Below are 19,481 nucleotides of genomic sequence, written 5' to 3'. Positions count from 1 at the left end.
TGCAAGATTCTTTTCGTTTGAATGAAATAAGTGAAAAGTACTCCTTTATTACAAGATCAACTTTACCTTCACCACTACGATTTCTCACAAAAAGACGTAATAATCTACAAAACATTACATATGGATGGGAAGCTAGGTTATATAAAATATGCGACTATTGAACCTTAAGTTTCGTTTAAGCCAGTATCACAGTGAATCAGCAAGTATAATAACATCCGGATTATGCGTTGTGTATGATACGAAAAACATAGGCCACAACAATACTGCAAGCAACTTTCCATATCAACTGATCAGAAGATACCCTAACATGTCGGAGCTGCATTCCACGATATGTCTCTGTCTAGCTTTCTTCATTTTTCATTTTCCTTTGGCTTCAGGTAAGCACAAGAAAACATGGGTAAAATGTTTCTAGGTTATATCTGGTAGTTCGATCTAAGGAAGTTTTCAGGCTTCCAAGCTTCATATCGCTTTTATAAAAGAATAAAAAAGAACCAGATATGTCTTTATAATTGTTGCTTCTTGCTACAATACGGCTCATTCCTCTCGAGGACAATCTCAACTGGAATTGTTATGCAGTATCACATTTCTCGTGATAAATACTCGTTCATATATTTCTGTTGAGTTGTTGATATCTATTATGTCTGATGCGAATTCTACCGAAAGATAAACAGGTACTCAGTCATCTTTACCGCCTGATCGGTTTTACAAACATGTTCCAGCTATTAAACCAAAGTAGTACAGCGTATAGTTATGATTTAAGTTGCTCATCGCACAAACTATTGAGGTCAATAGACATTAATGTTTTCCCCCAGGCCTATCAATGGCATGTACGCGCAAAATTCCGTGTTAACACGGAATGTTGTTTTTCGGGTATAAATATTGCTCTTGCAATGTCGGACGTATTTGAACAGGTAGATATATCATCTGTTTCTCGAATGTTCAAATAACTTGAAGTTTTAATTAATAACGAACAAAGGCAGGTTTTTCCCCTCTGAATAGCTTTGAGGGACTCAGCTCAGCTTCCAGAAGAAAACTTGTTTTTTTGTCACAATTTTATTACAAGAATAGTTCAGAGCTCATGGTCTCTTGGAATCGTATGAAGTCGATGCATACGAAATATTCATTTACAATATATACTGATGTCAGTTGTTTGCCGTTGAGCGAAGTGGGTCATATGGCAATGCTGCATTTAAATTAAAGAAGTTGTTCTCTATTAAAATTCTTATTCTCTGAGGAAGGAGCAACTTGCAGTGAAACTGCCCGATGCTTCTCGGCGAAAAAATCATCGTGTCTCGTGATACAGCTGATTCTTTCGTCAAAAGTTAGCTTTTGGTTTACTTAGAGAGATTCTCTACAGCAACGAAACTCTAGAACACTGACCAAGGGGAACCTTCGCCGCACTTAGTGCGAAGGATTAAAATATTATGGTATAAGAAACGAACACAGCCACCTATTCTTAACAAAGATTTCGCCATAGAAAACAAAACACAAACGTAAAAAAACTAACATTCAGTAACGAAAGTTTTTTACACTAATCTTAACCCGAACACCGCGGGCGAGAAACCGTCTTAGTCAGTCTTCGTCGAAATCTTCGTTTAATGCACGCGGTTCTCCTTCGTAAGGTTGAACTCAAAACTCTCGATAGAGCTTGCTGAAGGTAGGTAGACATTGCTATCAAACATTATGTCAAGAATTTACCAACGCCGACTGATACAAAATTAGAAGAGATGTGAGAGATTTGTAAGTGTCAACTGAAAGTTTTAACAGTTTTCTACGTCATCACCCGTTAATTCGTTACCAGTCCACGGACACTTTTAAGACAAAACATGAGCACTTTAGGGCCCGAAAAAACCGAGTTTAAGACTTTTTGAAATTTTTCTTCTCTCGGAATTGGTTTGTACATATGGTAAGCTAAATATTTACGAAAAAAAAAAGTCATGTTGACGGCACTTCAATCAAGTTCCTGTAGTAATATTATGAAGGTGAACAAGTTTTAAGAAGACATCTATTCTTTTCTACTTTTCTTAAAAGTTTCAGACAAACATTTGTTATCACATTGAGTTACATCAACATTCCAGTGTTCTTTTCGTTATTGTTTAAAATAAGCTTGTGTTCGTAGAAATTCACGTTCCAGGTACTAATGTTCACGATATTGGTGTTTCAGCTAAGGTATATAGATTTAAAAGGTGTCATGGATCTCTGGCGCAAATTAGCGTTTGCGGAGAAACACCCATAATTTTAACGCCAATCAGAGCCAAAGAAAAAGAGGCAGCGCTGATTCATGGCGTTGAGCAAAAGGATCGTGGCCTTAAACAAGACGTAGATATGACAAATGTATGGTGTTCTTCATATTTTCGGCGTTGATCACACGTGTTTTATCTCACTCGTTTTTCTTCTTCGCTTCTTCGTTGAGAGTCCAATTTTTTCTCGTTCAGATTCAAGATTGTATCATTTTTCCCTCTTGGCTTAACTCAGTCAATAGATGAAAAACCAGTTGTTTCCCATATAACACCTTATTATATTATATTAGGACTTAAAAATTGTTCTCTATGTAGCGGGAAAATTCAGATATAGCATCTTCAAGCGTAAATAGTTAGCCAACTGAACGAGTGAGGCGTTGCAGCCATATTGCTTCTCGATAATCGAGTTGTTATTCTTTCTTCCTACGGTAGTCCAGGTGTTTTATTTTCCAAAAATCTTAACCGTTGGAAGCTCTGATACTTATTTCCATATTGTTATCAATAGTAATAGTGAAATAATTAGATACATGACAATTACAGAAATAATAATGAAAATAATAATGATTATAATCACTGCTTATGCTATAATAAATGCTCTAAGATTACGCAGTATCTCATGAGCAAAGTACTTAATTTTCTCTGCTTTTAGCTGATTGCATTGATCTGGATCTGGGAATGGAAAATGGAGCAATTCCAGACAATAAAATAGCAGCTACATCTGAACTAAGTGCTGCTAAGAATGGTCGACTAAACTACACATCAGGATCATCATGGTGTGCAAGACCAAGTGATACTAACCCATATCTACAGATTGATCTACAGACACTTAATATTATCTGTGCTGTGTCCACTCAAGGTAATTCTCAAGCAGATCATTGGGTGAAAAACTATACACTTCAATTCTCCAATGATGGGAAAACTTGGATGGTCTACAGAGAAGGCGGACAAATTAAGGTACCATGTCAAAGACCATGTCACTGGGCTTTTAATGATATTTCAAGTTGTCTGCAAAATAAAATAAAATTCGACCGCATGTTTGTTTGACACTTCCTCCAGAGTGAAGATACGTTAAATTAATGGAGAAAATTGTTTAAGCTGTTTTTCTTGGAAAAATACGGGGAAAAGTTTTTGTTCGCACGCCACTCCTCAAAACTGAATGCCATTAGACTTGCTAAAACCTAATTTAATTGTGTAAAGGAGGAAGTGGGGGGCACAAAGATGAGAAAAAAACCAAGATGCTTGACGCTTAGAACTATCAAAAGATTGTTATTATTTTTATTTACATTTTTTTTCTAGAAATAGATGTACACCTTTAAATTTTTAGCTGATGGTTTTGATTTCAGACCTTTCAGGGAAATAGTGACAGAGTTTCAGAGGTGAAGCATGTTCTTTATGAAAGTGTTGAAGCACACCACCTGCGAGTCTTGCCAAATGCGTACTATGGTGCTGTGTGTATGAGAATGGAAGTGTTTGGTGTCAAGCAAAAACCAGGTTATTATCATTTTTATTAATTGCATTCTACTCAATGAATAGCTAAATTTAAAAAATAATCGTTAAAATTATGCATAAACAATCTAAAATACGAAATGACACCAAGTGAAAACTTACTTTTTTAAAATGATTATTCATACTAACTCCAGAGCCAAACTAAAATAGGGAGATCATTACATTGTATAGAAATTAGTTTCATAGTGAAAAGTATCCAATGACGGATATCGGCTTTTACATTGGCGCAGGCTGCTCACAAATCTGTTCATCCTATTCTCTTTTATCTAATAATTGTGAGAACTTTGGTCCATCTATTTCAATCCACACGGGCACGTTTACATGTATGTGCCCTTTCTTGGGTTAGTTTTATTAGTTTATCTTTAACAGGGAGATATAAATGTTTGCAAAATACACGACGTTAATATTGGAGGTATATCAACCGAGTTGATATTTATTTCTTTGCTGTCCTTACACAGAGAATTTTGCCCTTGGGAAAGCCACCCTTCAGTCTTCAACATTTAACAATACTCAGTTGGGTGTGTCAGGTGTGTCAGAGAAAGCAGTAGATGGTAATTCTGATACTGAATTTAGAATTGGAAGCTGTGCACATACTCAGTCAAGCTATCCAAGCTGGTGGAGAGTTGATCTGGGTTCAGATAAGGTTCCAGTCTCTGACATATTCATAGTCAACAGATTTTCATCATTTACTAGTCTGATGGCCAGAAGCAAAAATTATAATATTACTCTAGGTGGGCAGTCGCTATACTTTTCATGTAATCAGTATGAGATAAGCTTAAGATAAATGGGTACATTAAAAGTAATAAAACAAAGGCAATGCCAGTGTGCGAGGTTGGAAAACCATAGTTATATGCTCAATCTCAACCTATGCAGAAGTTTTACCATGCAAGTGTGTAAAATATTATGTGAATATTAAGGAAAATGTTGTAGAGGGAGTTATCTGTTGCTTTTCCAGTTTGATGTTTCTGTTGCTGCTGAATTGAGATATTTGAACCCCTCAATATACTTTGTGTATTTTACAAATCACTATGATTTGTCGCTTCAAAGAATAATGATGGATATATTTTCTGTTTATTGATAGTGGGTTAATTATACAGTCACATTTACGTTTATATGCATGTAAAATTTTATTTCCCTTTTAAATTGTGTCTCAACAAAACCCAGTTTAGAGGGAAAAACAAGTTTATATCATTAATGAAATACATTTATACAGTAGTTTGTCACACATTTGCCATAAACAGTACATTGAGATAAACTGTTATTTTTTTTTATAACATCAGGTACCAACCCAGTAGTAGTAAACAACCCTCAGTGTCAAGGATTCTACAGTTTTGTTAACTTCAAAGCATCAGCTGTTTGTTTTACCAATCCACTGACAACTGGTAGATATGTAGGGATATCAACAGTAAGGGCACAATTTCTTGAACTCTGTGAGGTGAAAATCTATTTGCGAGGTACATACACAGAGATTGGTATTGACTAAAGATCTTTGTAGCAAAGTTTTGAAGTTTTTGTTTAACTTTAATGACACTGATAGTTCCAAAGTCTTCTTTGACCTCACTTTTGATGTGACAGGAGGCTGATTAACATAATTGCATGTCTCGTTTCAGACAATCTTGCATTTGGAAAGCAAACAGATCAAAGTAGTGTAAGTTTTGGTGGTTTAAGTAGCAGGGCAGTTGATGGTATCAGTAACACAGACTATTACGCTAACAGCTGTACCCACACTGACAGAGAATACAACCCTTGGTGGAGAGTTGACTTGGGACAAGTTGAACAAGTTTCAGAAATATACCTAGTCAACCAAGAAAATGAAGGGTTTTTTAGGCAGGATAATTTTGAGATCAGAGTTGGTAGGTTACATCATTTTTGAAAAGTAACACTATACATTAATTTCAAAATGTTTCAAGCAATCATGTCTCATAATGTTGGTAGTGTCGCATTGTCATCGCACTTTGACTGCTGGGTTTCATTCACGTTTATCTACGCCTATATTTTAGGCCTATATTAGCAGACATTTTTTTCAAATACATCATGATAATTAATTATCACAATGAATTATCACTTTCCTTCTGCTCTTCTTGTGGAATATATGATGGAATAATAGAGGCTGGACTCTGGATCTGAAGGTCCAGTTTGTAGCCTTGGTTTTGGGCTGTGCTTCAGGGTTGAAGACTTTTTTCTGATATTTCCCTTTTTAAAGTGAGGAATGTACAATTTAAATGGATGCTGAACAATAAATGCCTGCTAAAATGGTTTAGCAACTCTTCTGTTGGTTTCATCTTGCAAATCAGGGCTCAGTTGTTAGGCGGATAATGCTACTCAACAGATAAATCACTGTCCAGTGGAAAAGAGTTAAAAAAACTTGCTGCACTATCCACTGGATAGATCAGATTTATCCAGTGGATAGCATTGTCCTACGCTCCAGCATCTTGTGATCTCCTGAAGTGTTAGCTCTCTGGCTTCATGTAACACCATAACACACATGCCACTGCGCAATGACAGTAGCTGGGTAAACAAGTACTAGATTACTTTTCCTGCCAAAGCCTAAATTGCTTCATGATTCTTTATAGGCACAGTATCTAATAACGGAGGAATTACCAATCCCAAGTGTGGTGATAGACAGAGTTATAGCCTTCCAAGAGGAAAAGGTATATCCTTTTTCTGTCGTCCTGCATTATTTGGAAGATATGTGACAATAAGAAGCTTAAGAACTGACCTTGAACACTTTACACTTTGTGAAGTTGAAGTTTATTCTGAAAGGAGAGGTAATACATCTTACATAAATCATGATTGAACCTGTATGTGTAATTTTTACTTGGTAAACTTGAACTCCCTGTAGGCTCAATCTTACTGCCATTTTCCTGAATTTTTTTCTCGCTATGTATTTACTATAAGAGTATTGAGAATAAATCAGTGTGAAAGGAGTAATAAAAGCTAATAAGGCAGTAATGAAGATAAGGCTCGAAAAAAATGCAAGCCTGGTTGGGATTTGAACCCACGACCTTTGCGATACCGGTGCAGTGCTCTACCAACTGAGCTAACAAGCCAACCGGGAGCTGGTCATTACGTGAATTCCAAATTAGCTCATGAGGGGACGAATTAACGTGGCTGTGAATATATGTATTGAGAATATCAGTTGACGCCCACTATTTAAAATCAATTCTTAACTCTTTTTGTAGTTAGTTAGAGGGCTTTCTGCTCTTTCTGTTTCTAATGCACTCGGAAACTTTTATGCCATAGGTCATAACATTACTGTACTTTACCTTTCAATAAAACCTTATTACTAGCCTTTACTCTTAAATGTTTAAGTGACAGTTCTCTCTGTCACTGCTTTATATACTCTGCCTAAAGGGACAATTTAAATGATAATTTGTTCAAACATTTTATGCTTAGTGAGAAACACTGGTATAATATTGAACACAGGTTAAATTCATATATATTTATAGTGAAGGTCTGGTGCTAGAGACTAAAAAAAGTCAAATATATACACCTGATTACATAAATGAAAACCATTGGATCATTAAGAAGCTCAGATATGATTTTATTTTAACCGAATCATATAAAAATTCAGATTAATTTATGGATTGGCAGTTTTTCTGTCTACTTCTTGTGTGTTGTATATATATGTTTTTTAATCAGTTCATCATTTTCTCACAACTTACAACAGCTTGCCAAATGCAGGCCATTGGTGTGGCTAGCAATGACACACTTACTGATGCCAGCTTCTCAGCATCAACTGAAAGAACAAATTTTGAAGCTTTTAGAGGTCGACTGAATGCATATAAGGGATGGTCACCTGGCACAAATGACAGACCTGATGATTATCTGCAAGTTGATCTGCGGTATGAGTTTCTTATTTGTGCTGTTGCTACTCAAGGGAGGTCAACTTCTGATGATTGGACAACAGAGTACAAGTTACAGCTATCCTTGGATGGTTCCACTTTTGTGGTCTACAAGGAAAACAATGTCGATAAGGTTGGTTAAAATAGCTACAGCAGAAACTATATACAGAGCTGCACAAGATATTCTTAAAGTTTACTATAGGGAGATTTTAAAAGCTACAAGTATGCGAGGGCTTAATTTAAGTCACATTGTTCAAATATGCCATGGCTATCAAGAATATAGTGGATCTACAGTTTGAACTTATTAATTTATATTTATTTAATTGTTTTAGATTTTCCATGGCAATTCTGGAAGACATGAAATTGTCAAACACAATCTCAGAAATGCGAGGGCAAGGTTCATCCGTTTCCAGCCTGTCAAGTTTGTTAGAAACAAAGCTTTGAGAGTAGAGGTGTATGGAGTTCTTATGTCTAGAGGTATGTTAATTTTTATTTGATGTTATCAAGCTCTCACATTCTGAAATTTTAGGGCTGGCATAGTGGTCAATTTAGTATTTAGCCACTTTGGTTGTTAGATATAGTTTAACTTGTATGAACACTCCCTGTAGGCAAACATTATGTAGGCGGAATTAAGAAGTGCCATTTTCCACAAAAAGGCCTTAACCTATGACTCCCAATCGTGGAAATGGATATGTGCCAATGGTAAATGTTGCTGGTAGTCTGATCTGAAGGGGCCTACAAATTGGAATTTGATCTGTTTAAATCTATTTTGTGATACATTCTTTTCCCATGTATGTAATTAAGTACATATTTGCTCTTAGTAGTTCCTAAGATCCTATTAATCATAATCATTACAATTTCCTCAAATGTGATTGGTTCATAAGCTGCTTCATTTCTCATTAATTATTCTGTTCGGTTGTAATCGGGGGATGTAATCGGACAGCTGGCTGTAATTGGACATCTGTAATCGGACATTTGAAGCAGCCAATCATGCTTAGTCCACTCAGCTGAATCTGCTAATCACGCACTTGATCACAATAACCATAGCAACAATCACTTATCCTAAGAAAAACTGGGGAATTTCCAAAAAAGAGAAATTCTTAAGCTTAGACATTGTCTCCATTAGAGATATTTGTTCTAGAAGTATTTTTCCTGGAAATTGAAATGGTTATGATTTATTTGTAACACTTTGTGTCGTCCAATTCTGTTTGTAATCATACTCGTGATCAACAAATTGGACTAGTCCGATTTGTTTATCACTCGTATCATTACAGACCAAATTGGACTCCACCTAGTCCTATTACCATTATTAATAACATATACTTGCTCCCAACACTTCCGATGACCCTATAAATAAGTAATTTTAAAACTATGCAAGACTTTTCACTAACTGGAAGAGTAAGGTTGGGTTGAATTTGATCTCTTACACACCATATGATTTGATTTTTATGTACAAAAAATTCAGAACGTTAATGGTATTGTTATTATTATTATTATTATTATTATGAGCATCAACGTTATTATTAATATTATTCAATTATCATTCTGCCTTAATTTCAGTTCCCTCACAAGCACCTAGTGACTTGAATTTATCTGCGACCTCATCCACAAGTATTACAGCAACCTGGCAATTACCTCCCTCGTATTCCAGACATGGAATCATTGCAGGATTCAAATTGTTGTACAAAAAGAAAGGGCTTATGGAGTCAATACATGTGGTCACTATCAATGGTGGAACAGCCCTTTCAGGAGTTATTAATGGTCTGGATAAGTATACAGAGTATGAATTTCAAGTGTTGGCTTTTACATCTCATGGTGATGGACCTAAGAGTTCTGTGGTGGTGGAAAGAACAATGGAAGATGGTAAGAAACTTGATTGCTTAGAACAGTTTTTAATTCTTAAATTTTTCTTTTCTTATCGCCTTGTGTTAGATTATTAATTAAAAATGTTCGGCAAAATCATTTCATGCTAATTATTTCTGTAAGTGTATAGGTTATGCTGACTATGGCCAATCAAGATGATGGCCATAGCATTAGGATTTCTTATGTTTCAAAATGAGTTTTTAAATTTGTCTAAGAAAGTCGTGATTTTCGGAACACTGAATGTATCTTAATTTTAGTCCTATACAACCTCTTAATTATAATAATAATAATAGTATTAATGGTTTATTAACAGTGTGACTCTTCACTTGTTACAAACTACATATAAAAAATGAAAAACTGTGATATATTACAAAAAAAGTTTGAAATCTAAAATATAAAAAACTATAATTTCGGACTATAAAAGGATATTGTCGAAAAATGTAACAGAGATTAGTAATAGTAATACAACTCTATATACAATTTACAAACTATTTAAAAATGTTATTTAATAGATAGGCATTGACTTCCCTGCAGTAAACTTTGAAATCGCTACGGTTTCTAATATTTGCCGGAGGGACATTAAATAACTTGGCAACAGAGTCTTGAAAGGTGCCCCTCTCCATTGGTATAATTTATCTTGTTGCTGCTCCTAACCGCAAAGATCCCAGATGTTTAACTGTATCTAGTGGTACGTAAGACGGCCAGCTGAGGGAGTGCAAAGCCTGGTGGACAAGTTTGAGAACGTGGAAAACTCTTCGCTGTCTTACTGGTAAACACCCTATCTCGACAATATCATTGATGTTATTTACATACCTATTCAGGACAAAACTGGCAGCTACTAGCTGGACACGTTGTACACGTTTTAGTTGAAATTCCGGCAAAGGGTAATAGAGATTGTCACAATAGTCAAGTTTTGACAGCAGCAGTGACTCCACTAAGTGCTTTCTGAGTCTATAACCGGCAGAGTTCTCAAGTTTTCTTATTATTTGTATTGTTCCGCAACAGTTCTTGCACGTTGTTTGCACGTGCTCACCCCAATTAAGATGCTGGTGGAAATGGACACCAAGAAGCTTATTTACATTTGCAAATTCTAATGTACTATCTGAGATTGTAATAGCTGGTCGATTCCCATCTGGCTTGTGGACAGCAACATGTCTTTTTCGTGTTAAGTGCTAGATGGGAGTCATTAGACGAGGAGTTCACCGTTTTTAGTGTTGAGTTTAGTTCTTGCGCACATCTTTGTAGCTCAGGAGTTGGACAGCTGGAGTATATTGTAGTATCGTCAGCGTATTGAAATGAACCAATCAAGGAAGGGAGATGATCTTGTAGATCGGAAACGTGGAGGTTGAATAACACTGGGCCGAGGATCGACCCTTGTGGCACACCAAACCGTACGTTTACTGATTCAGATGTACGATTATCGATCTGTACGAAATGTGACCGGTCACTCAAGTAGCTATTCAACCAGCGCAGAAACAGCTTCGAAAAACCAAGCGTTGATAACTTAGTTATGAGAATGTTGCAGTTGACTGTGTCCAGCACTTTAGAGAAATCGGCCAGCATCATGAGAGTAACCTCACCTGTTTTCATCGCTCTTAGCAAATCATCCCACATACCCATTAGCACTGTATTGGTCGAGTGTCCCTTACGAAAGCTATAAATTGTATCGCGGAGCACTAATTCAGATTCACAAAAGGTGGTCATCTGCAGCGCGACAAGTTTTTCAAAGACTTTTGATAGTGTGGGGAGAATTGAAATGGGACGAAAGTGTTCCTCAGACTTCGGTTGATCGACCTCAGGAATTGGACTGATCCTCGCATTTTTCCACGCCTTAGGAAAATACTACTTCCTGATACAGTTGTTGATAATAGTTGTGAGTGGGTTAGCAATGGATACAGCCACCATTTTAACGAATTTGATGAGGATACCGTCAGGGCCAGTAGACGTATCAGATCTTAACAATTTCAGCACGCGCGGGATCTCGCCGTGGGGCATTTCTCAGAGGTTGAAATTAGCAGGGCTATCATCAGGTAGAGATTCAATTAGTTTTTCAAGACAGGAAGGTAAGTCACCACTAACATGTACAGTTCTCTCGGCAGTACAAGCAAAGAACGAGTTTAACTTATCAGGATACTACCGCAAGGGTTGCCGGATAGGTTTCAGTATGCGGTGGATAATACGCCACACCTCCTTCGGTTTATTGGAGGATAACGCGAGCTTGTGAAGGTCTCGCGAGCCCGACGAATAGCTACCTTTAACTTGTTTTTTTTGACGTCCCGAAAAAGTTTCCAGGACTCCTGAGAGCCAGTCTGGTGAGCTTCCTTCCTGAATGTATTCCTCAGCTGTTGTAGTGACCGTATTTGGCTTTCCTCCGTCCAGGGTACTGGCGGCTTCCTAACTTGCACCCTCCGAAGAGAGGCGTGTCTCTCGAGACATTCCTTAAACAAGCAAGCTTTTATCATGAAAAGTCTCAATGGTTGTGTCCAACTCAGAGCGTGTGTGGAAAGGCAGTAAAGGTACTAAACACTGGCCACATGTCTATGTCAGTGGTGTGTCGGCACGGACTTGTTTCACGCTGAAGCTAGCGACTCCAGAACAGCGAGCGTGTGTTAATAACATGCAGACCTCGCAAAGGATACGCTTTTGATTTTTCCGAACTGTGTTCTCACAGGAAGGACAAATAGCAGCAAAAATATTGTATTTTTTAAAAAATAAAATAATTAAAATTTCGTATCTTATCTTCTGTGTAGATAACATATGATGTTATCGAAAAGCGGACACTTTAAGGTGTTGTATTACATTCAATTCAGTTGCCAGCTTGATGTGAAGTAAATATATCAATTCAATTTGAATAAAACCACAAAACATAACAAGGAAAGATGAAAAAAAAAAATAATAGCACTGGAATTCAAGTAAGGTGAACGGAGGTGGTTATGGACGAAGAAAATTGGTAGAGGTTTTAAATGAAATTCTTAGACCGCAAAAACTTCTTAGGGCATGATTTTTAACTTTAGACTTCATTTTTTTTCTCTCAGAGCTTAATGGTGGCCCAGCTGATGTGTTTTCTGCTTATGTGAACAAGACCACCTTAAACATTTCATGGGTACCTCTACCAAGAGAGCAGAGTAATGGCGGCATCATTCTGTATGACGTCAAAGAAGAATTGTTGTCAAGGGGAAAACGACTGAAAAAATCACCTCTAAGCAGCAAAACATTTAATACAACAAACACTTTCATTTTATTGAGGGGATTATTACTTTGTTCGCAATACCAAGTGTCTGTTCGAGCTTATACCAAAGTAGGTCCTGGCCCATATGGTCCACCTGTAAAACTGCCGAGAACGACAGGTAAGTAAATACGATATATATCAAAATAGCGCCTTAAAATTGATGGAAGTAGAACCAGTGCAAGAGATTACACTTCGGGAAATCAGAACAGAGAAAAGCATCGTAGGGAAGCCCAACCTTTAAGTAAAAAGATAAAAATAAGTCATTTTATCTTATGTCCATACGGTCCTGTGCACCCTTTTGGGAAGCACCGAAAAAAATCTCCGGATGAGGGCCCTACGCGAAAACCCGAGCTGGGCCATGAAAAGCCGTACGCCTTTGTACGTGGCCTTTGGAGATGCTAAAATGAAAGAAGTGAGGAGGAAAGAGAAAGAGTGGCGACATTGAACTGCTCTTCCGACTTCAGTCACATTCAGATTGTGGGAGAGGTTAACAGGCTTGGAACAGACTTTTAGAAATTAGATTTGGAAACTGAAAGAATTTCATATCGTAATATAGTCATATTGGAGCGTGCTTTTACTTCGCTTTCGTTTGAGGAACGTAATGTTTTCTTTAGTACTGAAGTCGTTATCATTTTTCTCAAAGACCCAGGAACACCTTGGGGTCTGAGTACTTCAAATGTTGGAGCAACGCGAGTGAGCCTGGAATGGAAAGAACCTGAGCTAACTACGAGAGAAGGCATTAGTTATAGGGTAAGCTAGACGAAAACGATGAAAATTCCAATTTAAATGGAACATTAAGTTCACGTTCCACATTTATATTCACTTGAAATGTAATTGTTTCTGATATTGCGGGTGCAAATGGCTGATAGCAAACGCTTACAACTTAACCTTTGAATTTTTTCTTAAATGGAGACTTTGGTGCAATAAAATAAAATTATATCTGCCTTTGCAGTTGTTATAGTTCCTTTTTCTTCATTAATATGATGAATTTAACAACTATTAGAAGAAAGTAAACCTAAGCGGAGTTAATTATTTTTTAGTTGTTTCCTTTATAGTTCAAGGTGATAGCTTTTTTTTTGTCGATGCGGATGCAGGGTTTCTTTGTATTTGCAGAGATTTCCTCCGAACTCCTTATACCCTAACATCAGTTTGCATATTCTCCATACCGTTCTCTATACATTTACTTTGGAACTTAACAGTAAAGAGTTCCTTTAGTTGGTGATCATTTCCGTTATTCTCGTGACCTTAATCTTTGATTTAGAGGTGATGTTGTTAAGAGAACTTAGATGCTAATTGATAAGGGTTATTAAAAGTAAACTGTTATTATTTACCTTTGATCGTTAGACTCATCTTAGTAGTTAAGCAGTGTTTTATTTGATTACTATTTGTCTCTTAAGGTAAAGTATCTCGGAACAAAGCTTTACAATGGAAGCTTTAGAGAGGAAGGTGTCCAAGACGTTGGCAGTTCCACCTCTTACACCATGAAAGGTTTAGTTCCAGGCTCTACCTACGAGTTTCAGGTTTTCGTGAGCTCTGTATGTGGATTCGGAGAACCCAGAAGGTTTCCTAATAGGATCGAAACAAAGATGACAGGTATACCTTGATGTAAACGATTATTTTCCTGTTCTAAAGCCATGCTGTTAGAATTTTAGTATCATTTGTTCCATAGATTATCAGGACCTTGTTTAAGTGATAACTTATTTTAGAGTTCAGTAAAAAATGAAAACATACGATATATATGGGAAGTAACTACTATGAAATGCAAAGATCATCTTTTCAGTGGCTTGCATATTTATAGAGGACGTTTCAGAGTCAGAGTTTACCCGGATCATGCTATCGGAGTGGCTATCTGAGAGTACAGTATCTTGCTTTATATTAGCTTGCCATGCTGGCGCATCTGAACTTAAAGCCGCTTGTTAGTTTACAAACATTTAGAGTCCTTTTCGATGGCATCTTGATAAAATCAGACCACTTGTAAACTCTAAACGTAGACATAAGGATTCCTTTTCATCTTTGGACAAGAAAGAAGAGAAAACAGGAGAGTAAGGGAAAAAGGATTGTAAACATTACAGAACTATTAAAGTGAACATGTCATTTAGCTAAGCGCAAAGGCCGATTTCCTCGAATATTAGCCATAGGCTAGACATAAAAGAAAGACCGAGGACTTGTATTGATATTCTCCCCGAACTGTTCCAAGTATTGTTACGTGCTTTCATCGGGTATTTTCCACTCTAAAGCTACATTATAGATGGATGCATTTTCTCTTTCTAGAAAATTGTGATAATTTTACTCACCTAGTACATAATTTCCTCTGTAGCTCCAATGGCCCCATTTGTACCTCAGTTGACTAATATGGAGGTCTCGGAGTTATCGGTCGAAATTAACCTCTGGCCTGTAGAGCAAAGAAATGGTCCAGTAAGGTGCGTGACAGTAGAATAGAATGTGCGGTATATATAAGGTGCGTGACTGTAGAATAGAATATGCGGTATATATAAGGTGCGTGACTGTAGAATAGAATATGCGGTATATATAAGGTGCGTGACTGTAGAATAGAATGTGCGGTATATATAAGGTGCGTGACTGTAGAATAGAATGTGCGGTATATATAAGGTGCGTGACTGTAGAATAGAATGTGTGGTATTCATTTATTAAGTTCATAATATACATGGAAAAAATACGCGCGTCTGATTGGCGGAAAACGAGTCTATTTTTCATGTAACATAAGTGCAAATTACAAATAGCGCGCACGCGATGCGTTTTTCATATGAATTATTAACAAATAATAACACGATTATCGTGTTATTTGGTTTAAATAAGCGCTTGTAAATTTTTCAAAGACTAAAAATTGCATTTTGTCTTTTAAAAACTTTCTCGTGCTTATTAACACCAAATTGCACTCGAAATCATGTTGTTACCAACAAGTTTCAGGTGAAGTACTAGCATAAGTATTCCACTTATTCTAAAATGATGGATTTTTGATTTACTGTTGGTGTCCTTATTGGTATTTGCTCGTGATCCCAAAGATGAGACAGACAAAGCGTCAGCCTATTTAACCCTTGTTCCCCTAGAAATGATTAATACGTAACTTCTCCCTTAACATCTATACAGTATCCAGCGAACAATTAACGAGAGTACTCAAACTTATCAGATAGAACTTGTTCTCTCGATCTAACACCAAATTCTCGTTACAAATTTACAAGGAAATGTGTAGCAACTAGAAGGGAGAATTAATGATCAGATCTTGAGAGTTAAAAGGTCAATAAACAATATACATTACTGTACGTTAATTTTTATTCACTCACCTTTTATCTCAGGACTCTCAGAAACCTATTTATTTATTCATTTATTTATTATATTTTTAAATGAAAGATCAATAAGTAAACGTTACGACTCTTTTTCATGAAGATGTGAAGGAATTAAACGGAGTATGTGGGCAGAGTCTGCTACATGATTCTTAGATCTAAATCTGATGTCTTTAACGTCTATCAGTTTTAAAAAAGCGACGGAACGATGGTTAGAGTTTCATTGATAAGAATTTCGCCCTTATTCATTATTTCAGTGCCTATCAGGTAATTGTTCTTAAAGTCTCTGATTGTGTTCAAGACTTGACGAACACGAACTTTTATCCATTTTATGTTGCTGCGGAGTTGAAAAATAACCCTGTCCATGAGAAGTCTTGGAAGTTTACTGTTGGTGATGGGAAATCGTATGGAGCCTTTGTCAACAACGAACTGGCAAGAGGAGAAAACTACATTGTATACCAAAGAGCCTTAACCGATTACAACGGTGTAAGTAAATTTTAATTTCCGTGAAATTTCTGCTTAGGGTTACAATTAATGACGCAAATGTTGGATCTGGTAAGTTAACAAAAATCGTAAGAAAACCCCACGTTTTTACGGACATGTTGTTCGTGCTACATTTCTTTTCCTTATATCAAGGAATCAACAGAATTGTTGGTCACTTTTTGACCTTTTTCCGTTTGACAGCAATTTTTAGAAGGAGATATCAGCAAAATCGCCATGATTTCTATTAAACCAGGTAAGTGATTCAATATTCACTAAACACTCAGAAAGCTCTATTTTCAAAAGTGATTAAAGACCTACGGTTAGTGTAGCGAGTGTTTGAACAGTTAAAAATCTCTGCCCTGCTGGCCATGGGTAGGAAAAAATTCCAGCAAATCCGTTTCGATGGTTAATGTTTCATGCAGAATCCTGATTTGCATTTATTCATCGGCTGACCTTGCATATCATACAACACTACTACAGTAACATCCTTGTCATTATCATATGTCATCTACTCGTTTCACTGCGACAAAAACTCTTTTAATTTAATAAAGAGCAAACCTGTGATTCGACGAAATTCAGCTTTATGATGAACAAGTGCCGTAGCTTTGGCACGTGGACATAACTTGTGCTCTTAGTGTTTGGGTTCATGCCCATCAACAATTCAATCATACGCTTTTTCTGCCAATACAATACAATACAATACAGTTTATTTTACGTCGGTAACGTAGGGGGTGGTTACCCAATCCCCCGAGCCTAATGGCTCAAGTTGAAAACGCTCGACATATAAAATACAGATGTGTATATAAATATATGTACAAGTTAAATATATGTATATCTGACGAAAAAAACGCAAAATATCACCTAGCCCCCTACCCCTAACCCTGAACTTCCCCTGAAACCCTACCAACCCTAATCACCTAACTTGTAGCCCTAACCCTAAAGCCTAATTACCAACTCATAACCCAACCCCTACAATTGTATACTAATACACTTATTACACTTACAGCCAAGCGTAGTTATGCGAGATAGGCCAGTCTTTAATTCTGCTAGAGTAGTTGCCGATTTAACTGAAGATGGTAGCTGGTTCCAGGAATGAGAGATAATATATGAAAAAGAGCTATGAATATGGCTAGAGGTATTTACAGGCTGGGAAACATTAAGAGCAGAGGAGCGCAATTTGTTGTGACAGACAAAACTTTACTTTCCAAAACTTTCCTTTCTTTTTAACATGCAAGTATAACTTAGGACACCAAAGGAGAAAACTGTAAGTATTATGGAGTTTTGCAAACGCGCTCATTATTGTGCCATTTTGATTTTCAGCTGAAAGCCGAGTACTTTTCGCTGCTGTCATCGCTCTTTCTGTCATTGTGTTTTTCTTTCTTATTGTGAATGGTATCCTGATATGGCGGTTAAGACGAGCCGAGCCTAACAATAGAACAACCATAGTAAATAGTGGTATCCCCGTCCCATCTGGTGTTCATCAAGCGTCAGAACCTGGTGTTTATATGGAGCTGCAACCCAGGCCTTCTGACGGGCAGTCACGTGAACCACCTGAATACCAGTCACTGGACGACAGACGAGTGACCCAAGATTACTACAATATGGGAGTTTCGGAAGGAAGCTTGGACGAGAGGGGAGTAGTTTATGAAAATTTGGAGTAAAATGTGAGTGTCCTCCACTTGAAAAAAGGTGCGGATCATCGATATAACCCTTCATATCAACAAGACCGGTGGTTTTGATTAAGTGATATTTTCTTTATCAACTCAGTTGATAACACTTAATTACCCTGATATTACATCTTGTTTGTTGCAGTATTGTATTGTTGTTACATCACTACACGTGTTGATTTTTTTTCTCAGTTTGAAATGAAAATGATATCCTTTGATGCCACAAACACAATACTTACTGAATCAGCAGGAGTTATATAATTTTCCTAAAAGTATGTCCTGTTAATGTCATTTGTAGTAGAAAGCTGTTCTAGTTGAGGTAAGCCAGAGTAAAATTTTGGCACTTCGTCGCTTCTATGCCGACCAACGCAGATTATATTTTCAAATTTTTATTTAAATGATTATTACAGGTTTTCAAAGTAATTTTCGGTGGAATTGTAAGGTATATTTAAATGTTGTTCGACGCTCGATAAATTATCGTGTTTGTAGCAAGTTATTAAAAACAGCGAACAAAGGCCGCGAGACAGTTACGTGAGGGACGTGCGAGGACAGAAGCAAATGGCTTCGCTCCCTTGCCGCGGGTGTGCGCACGTGTGAATCACGCACCTTGTTAGCCTGAGAAACGCAAACAAATAAGGATTGATTCCTTGCAATTTCAAGCTGTAGCTGAACAATAAACTGGGAAAAGATAGTCTTAAATTAATGGTTGTTCTCAAGAAGGTCAATTTTTGCACAAGAAGCGAAGGTTTTATTCAGAAGAGAGGGAAAGCCACGATTCTACGAGGTAGACATGAAATGAGTGAAAGCGGCGAGCCTAAAGTTCAGTCAACGATGATATAAATAGTTAATTTTGACAACAAAATCTCAGTTCATTGACTTATTTGTATTTTATTTAAACTTACCCTTAGTTTTATTCTCCACCAGGTAGTTCCAATGGCTCCAAAACCCACAAGAATGAGAACGAATTTTTCGTCAGAATGATTCATGGCGTGTTCATGCCTCGAAGGACTGTTTGGACTGAATGTTCATAATTAACTTGAATATATATCATTAGCATCAAGTAAATGAAACGCAGAAACCCAAATTTATTCAATCGTTTTTTCACATTCCCTTACATGCTTAAGAAAGGATATTTGTTTTTTAAAAAGTAGCTTGGTACGATAAATAAGCAATAAATTATATTTACAACCCTGACTGAGAAGAGCGTTTGAACATTATTATCTTTGAAATGTTCACGCGACGTCACTTAAAGGCTATAAATCACAAGAACTTTGCCTGGACATAACAGCCACAGAAAATGTGTAACAATATAAAAAAAGGGCTGGTTATATTGGCCAATGCTTTTA

At 36.9% G+C, this 19,481-nt stretch overlaps 1 protein-coding gene across 3 annotated transcripts; it reads left to right on the top strand.

The window, feature by feature from the left end:
* On the top strand, window positions 1-19,329 carry LOC113685784 (uncharacterized). Of its 3 annotated transcripts, none has more exons than XM_089186914.1 (18): window positions 1-377; window positions 2,890-3,194; window positions 3,584-3,731; window positions 4,205-4,477; window positions 5,027-5,200; window positions 5,357-5,599; window positions 6,320-6,514; window positions 7,417-7,724; window positions 7,924-8,068; window positions 9,152-9,454; window positions 12,490-12,801; window positions 13,327-13,433; window positions 14,081-14,276; window positions 15,001-15,103; window positions 16,243-16,471; window positions 16,670-16,721; window positions 17,789-18,132; window positions 19,060-19,329. In XM_089186914.1, exons 1-17 carry the CDS (start codon window positions 149-151, stop codon window positions 18,127-18,129), a joined length of 3,663 nt encoding a protein of 1,220 aa, XP_089043040.1. In that variant the 5' UTR covers window positions 1-148; the 3' UTR covers window positions 18,130-18,132; window positions 19,060-19,329. The 3 variants fall into 3 exon arrangements, with proteins under 3 accessions (XP_089043040.1, XP_089043041.1, XP_089043039.1); XM_089186915.1 differs by having other exon boundaries at window positions 17,789-18,157; window positions 19,060-19,198; XM_089186913.1 differs by having other exon boundaries at window positions 17,789-19,329.
* The last annotated feature ends 152 nt before the right edge of the window (window positions 19,330-19,481 follow it).

Source organism: Pocillopora damicornis, chromosome 11 (genome assembly GCF_964200805.1).
Source record: "Pocillopora damicornis chromosome 11, jaPocDami1.2, whole genome shotgun sequence".
In the NCBI taxonomy this organism is placed as follows: domain Eukaryota; kingdom Metazoa; phylum Cnidaria; class Anthozoa; order Scleractinia; family Pocilloporidae; genus Pocillopora; species Pocillopora damicornis.
This window is presented reverse-complemented; position numbering and strand designations above follow the sequence as displayed.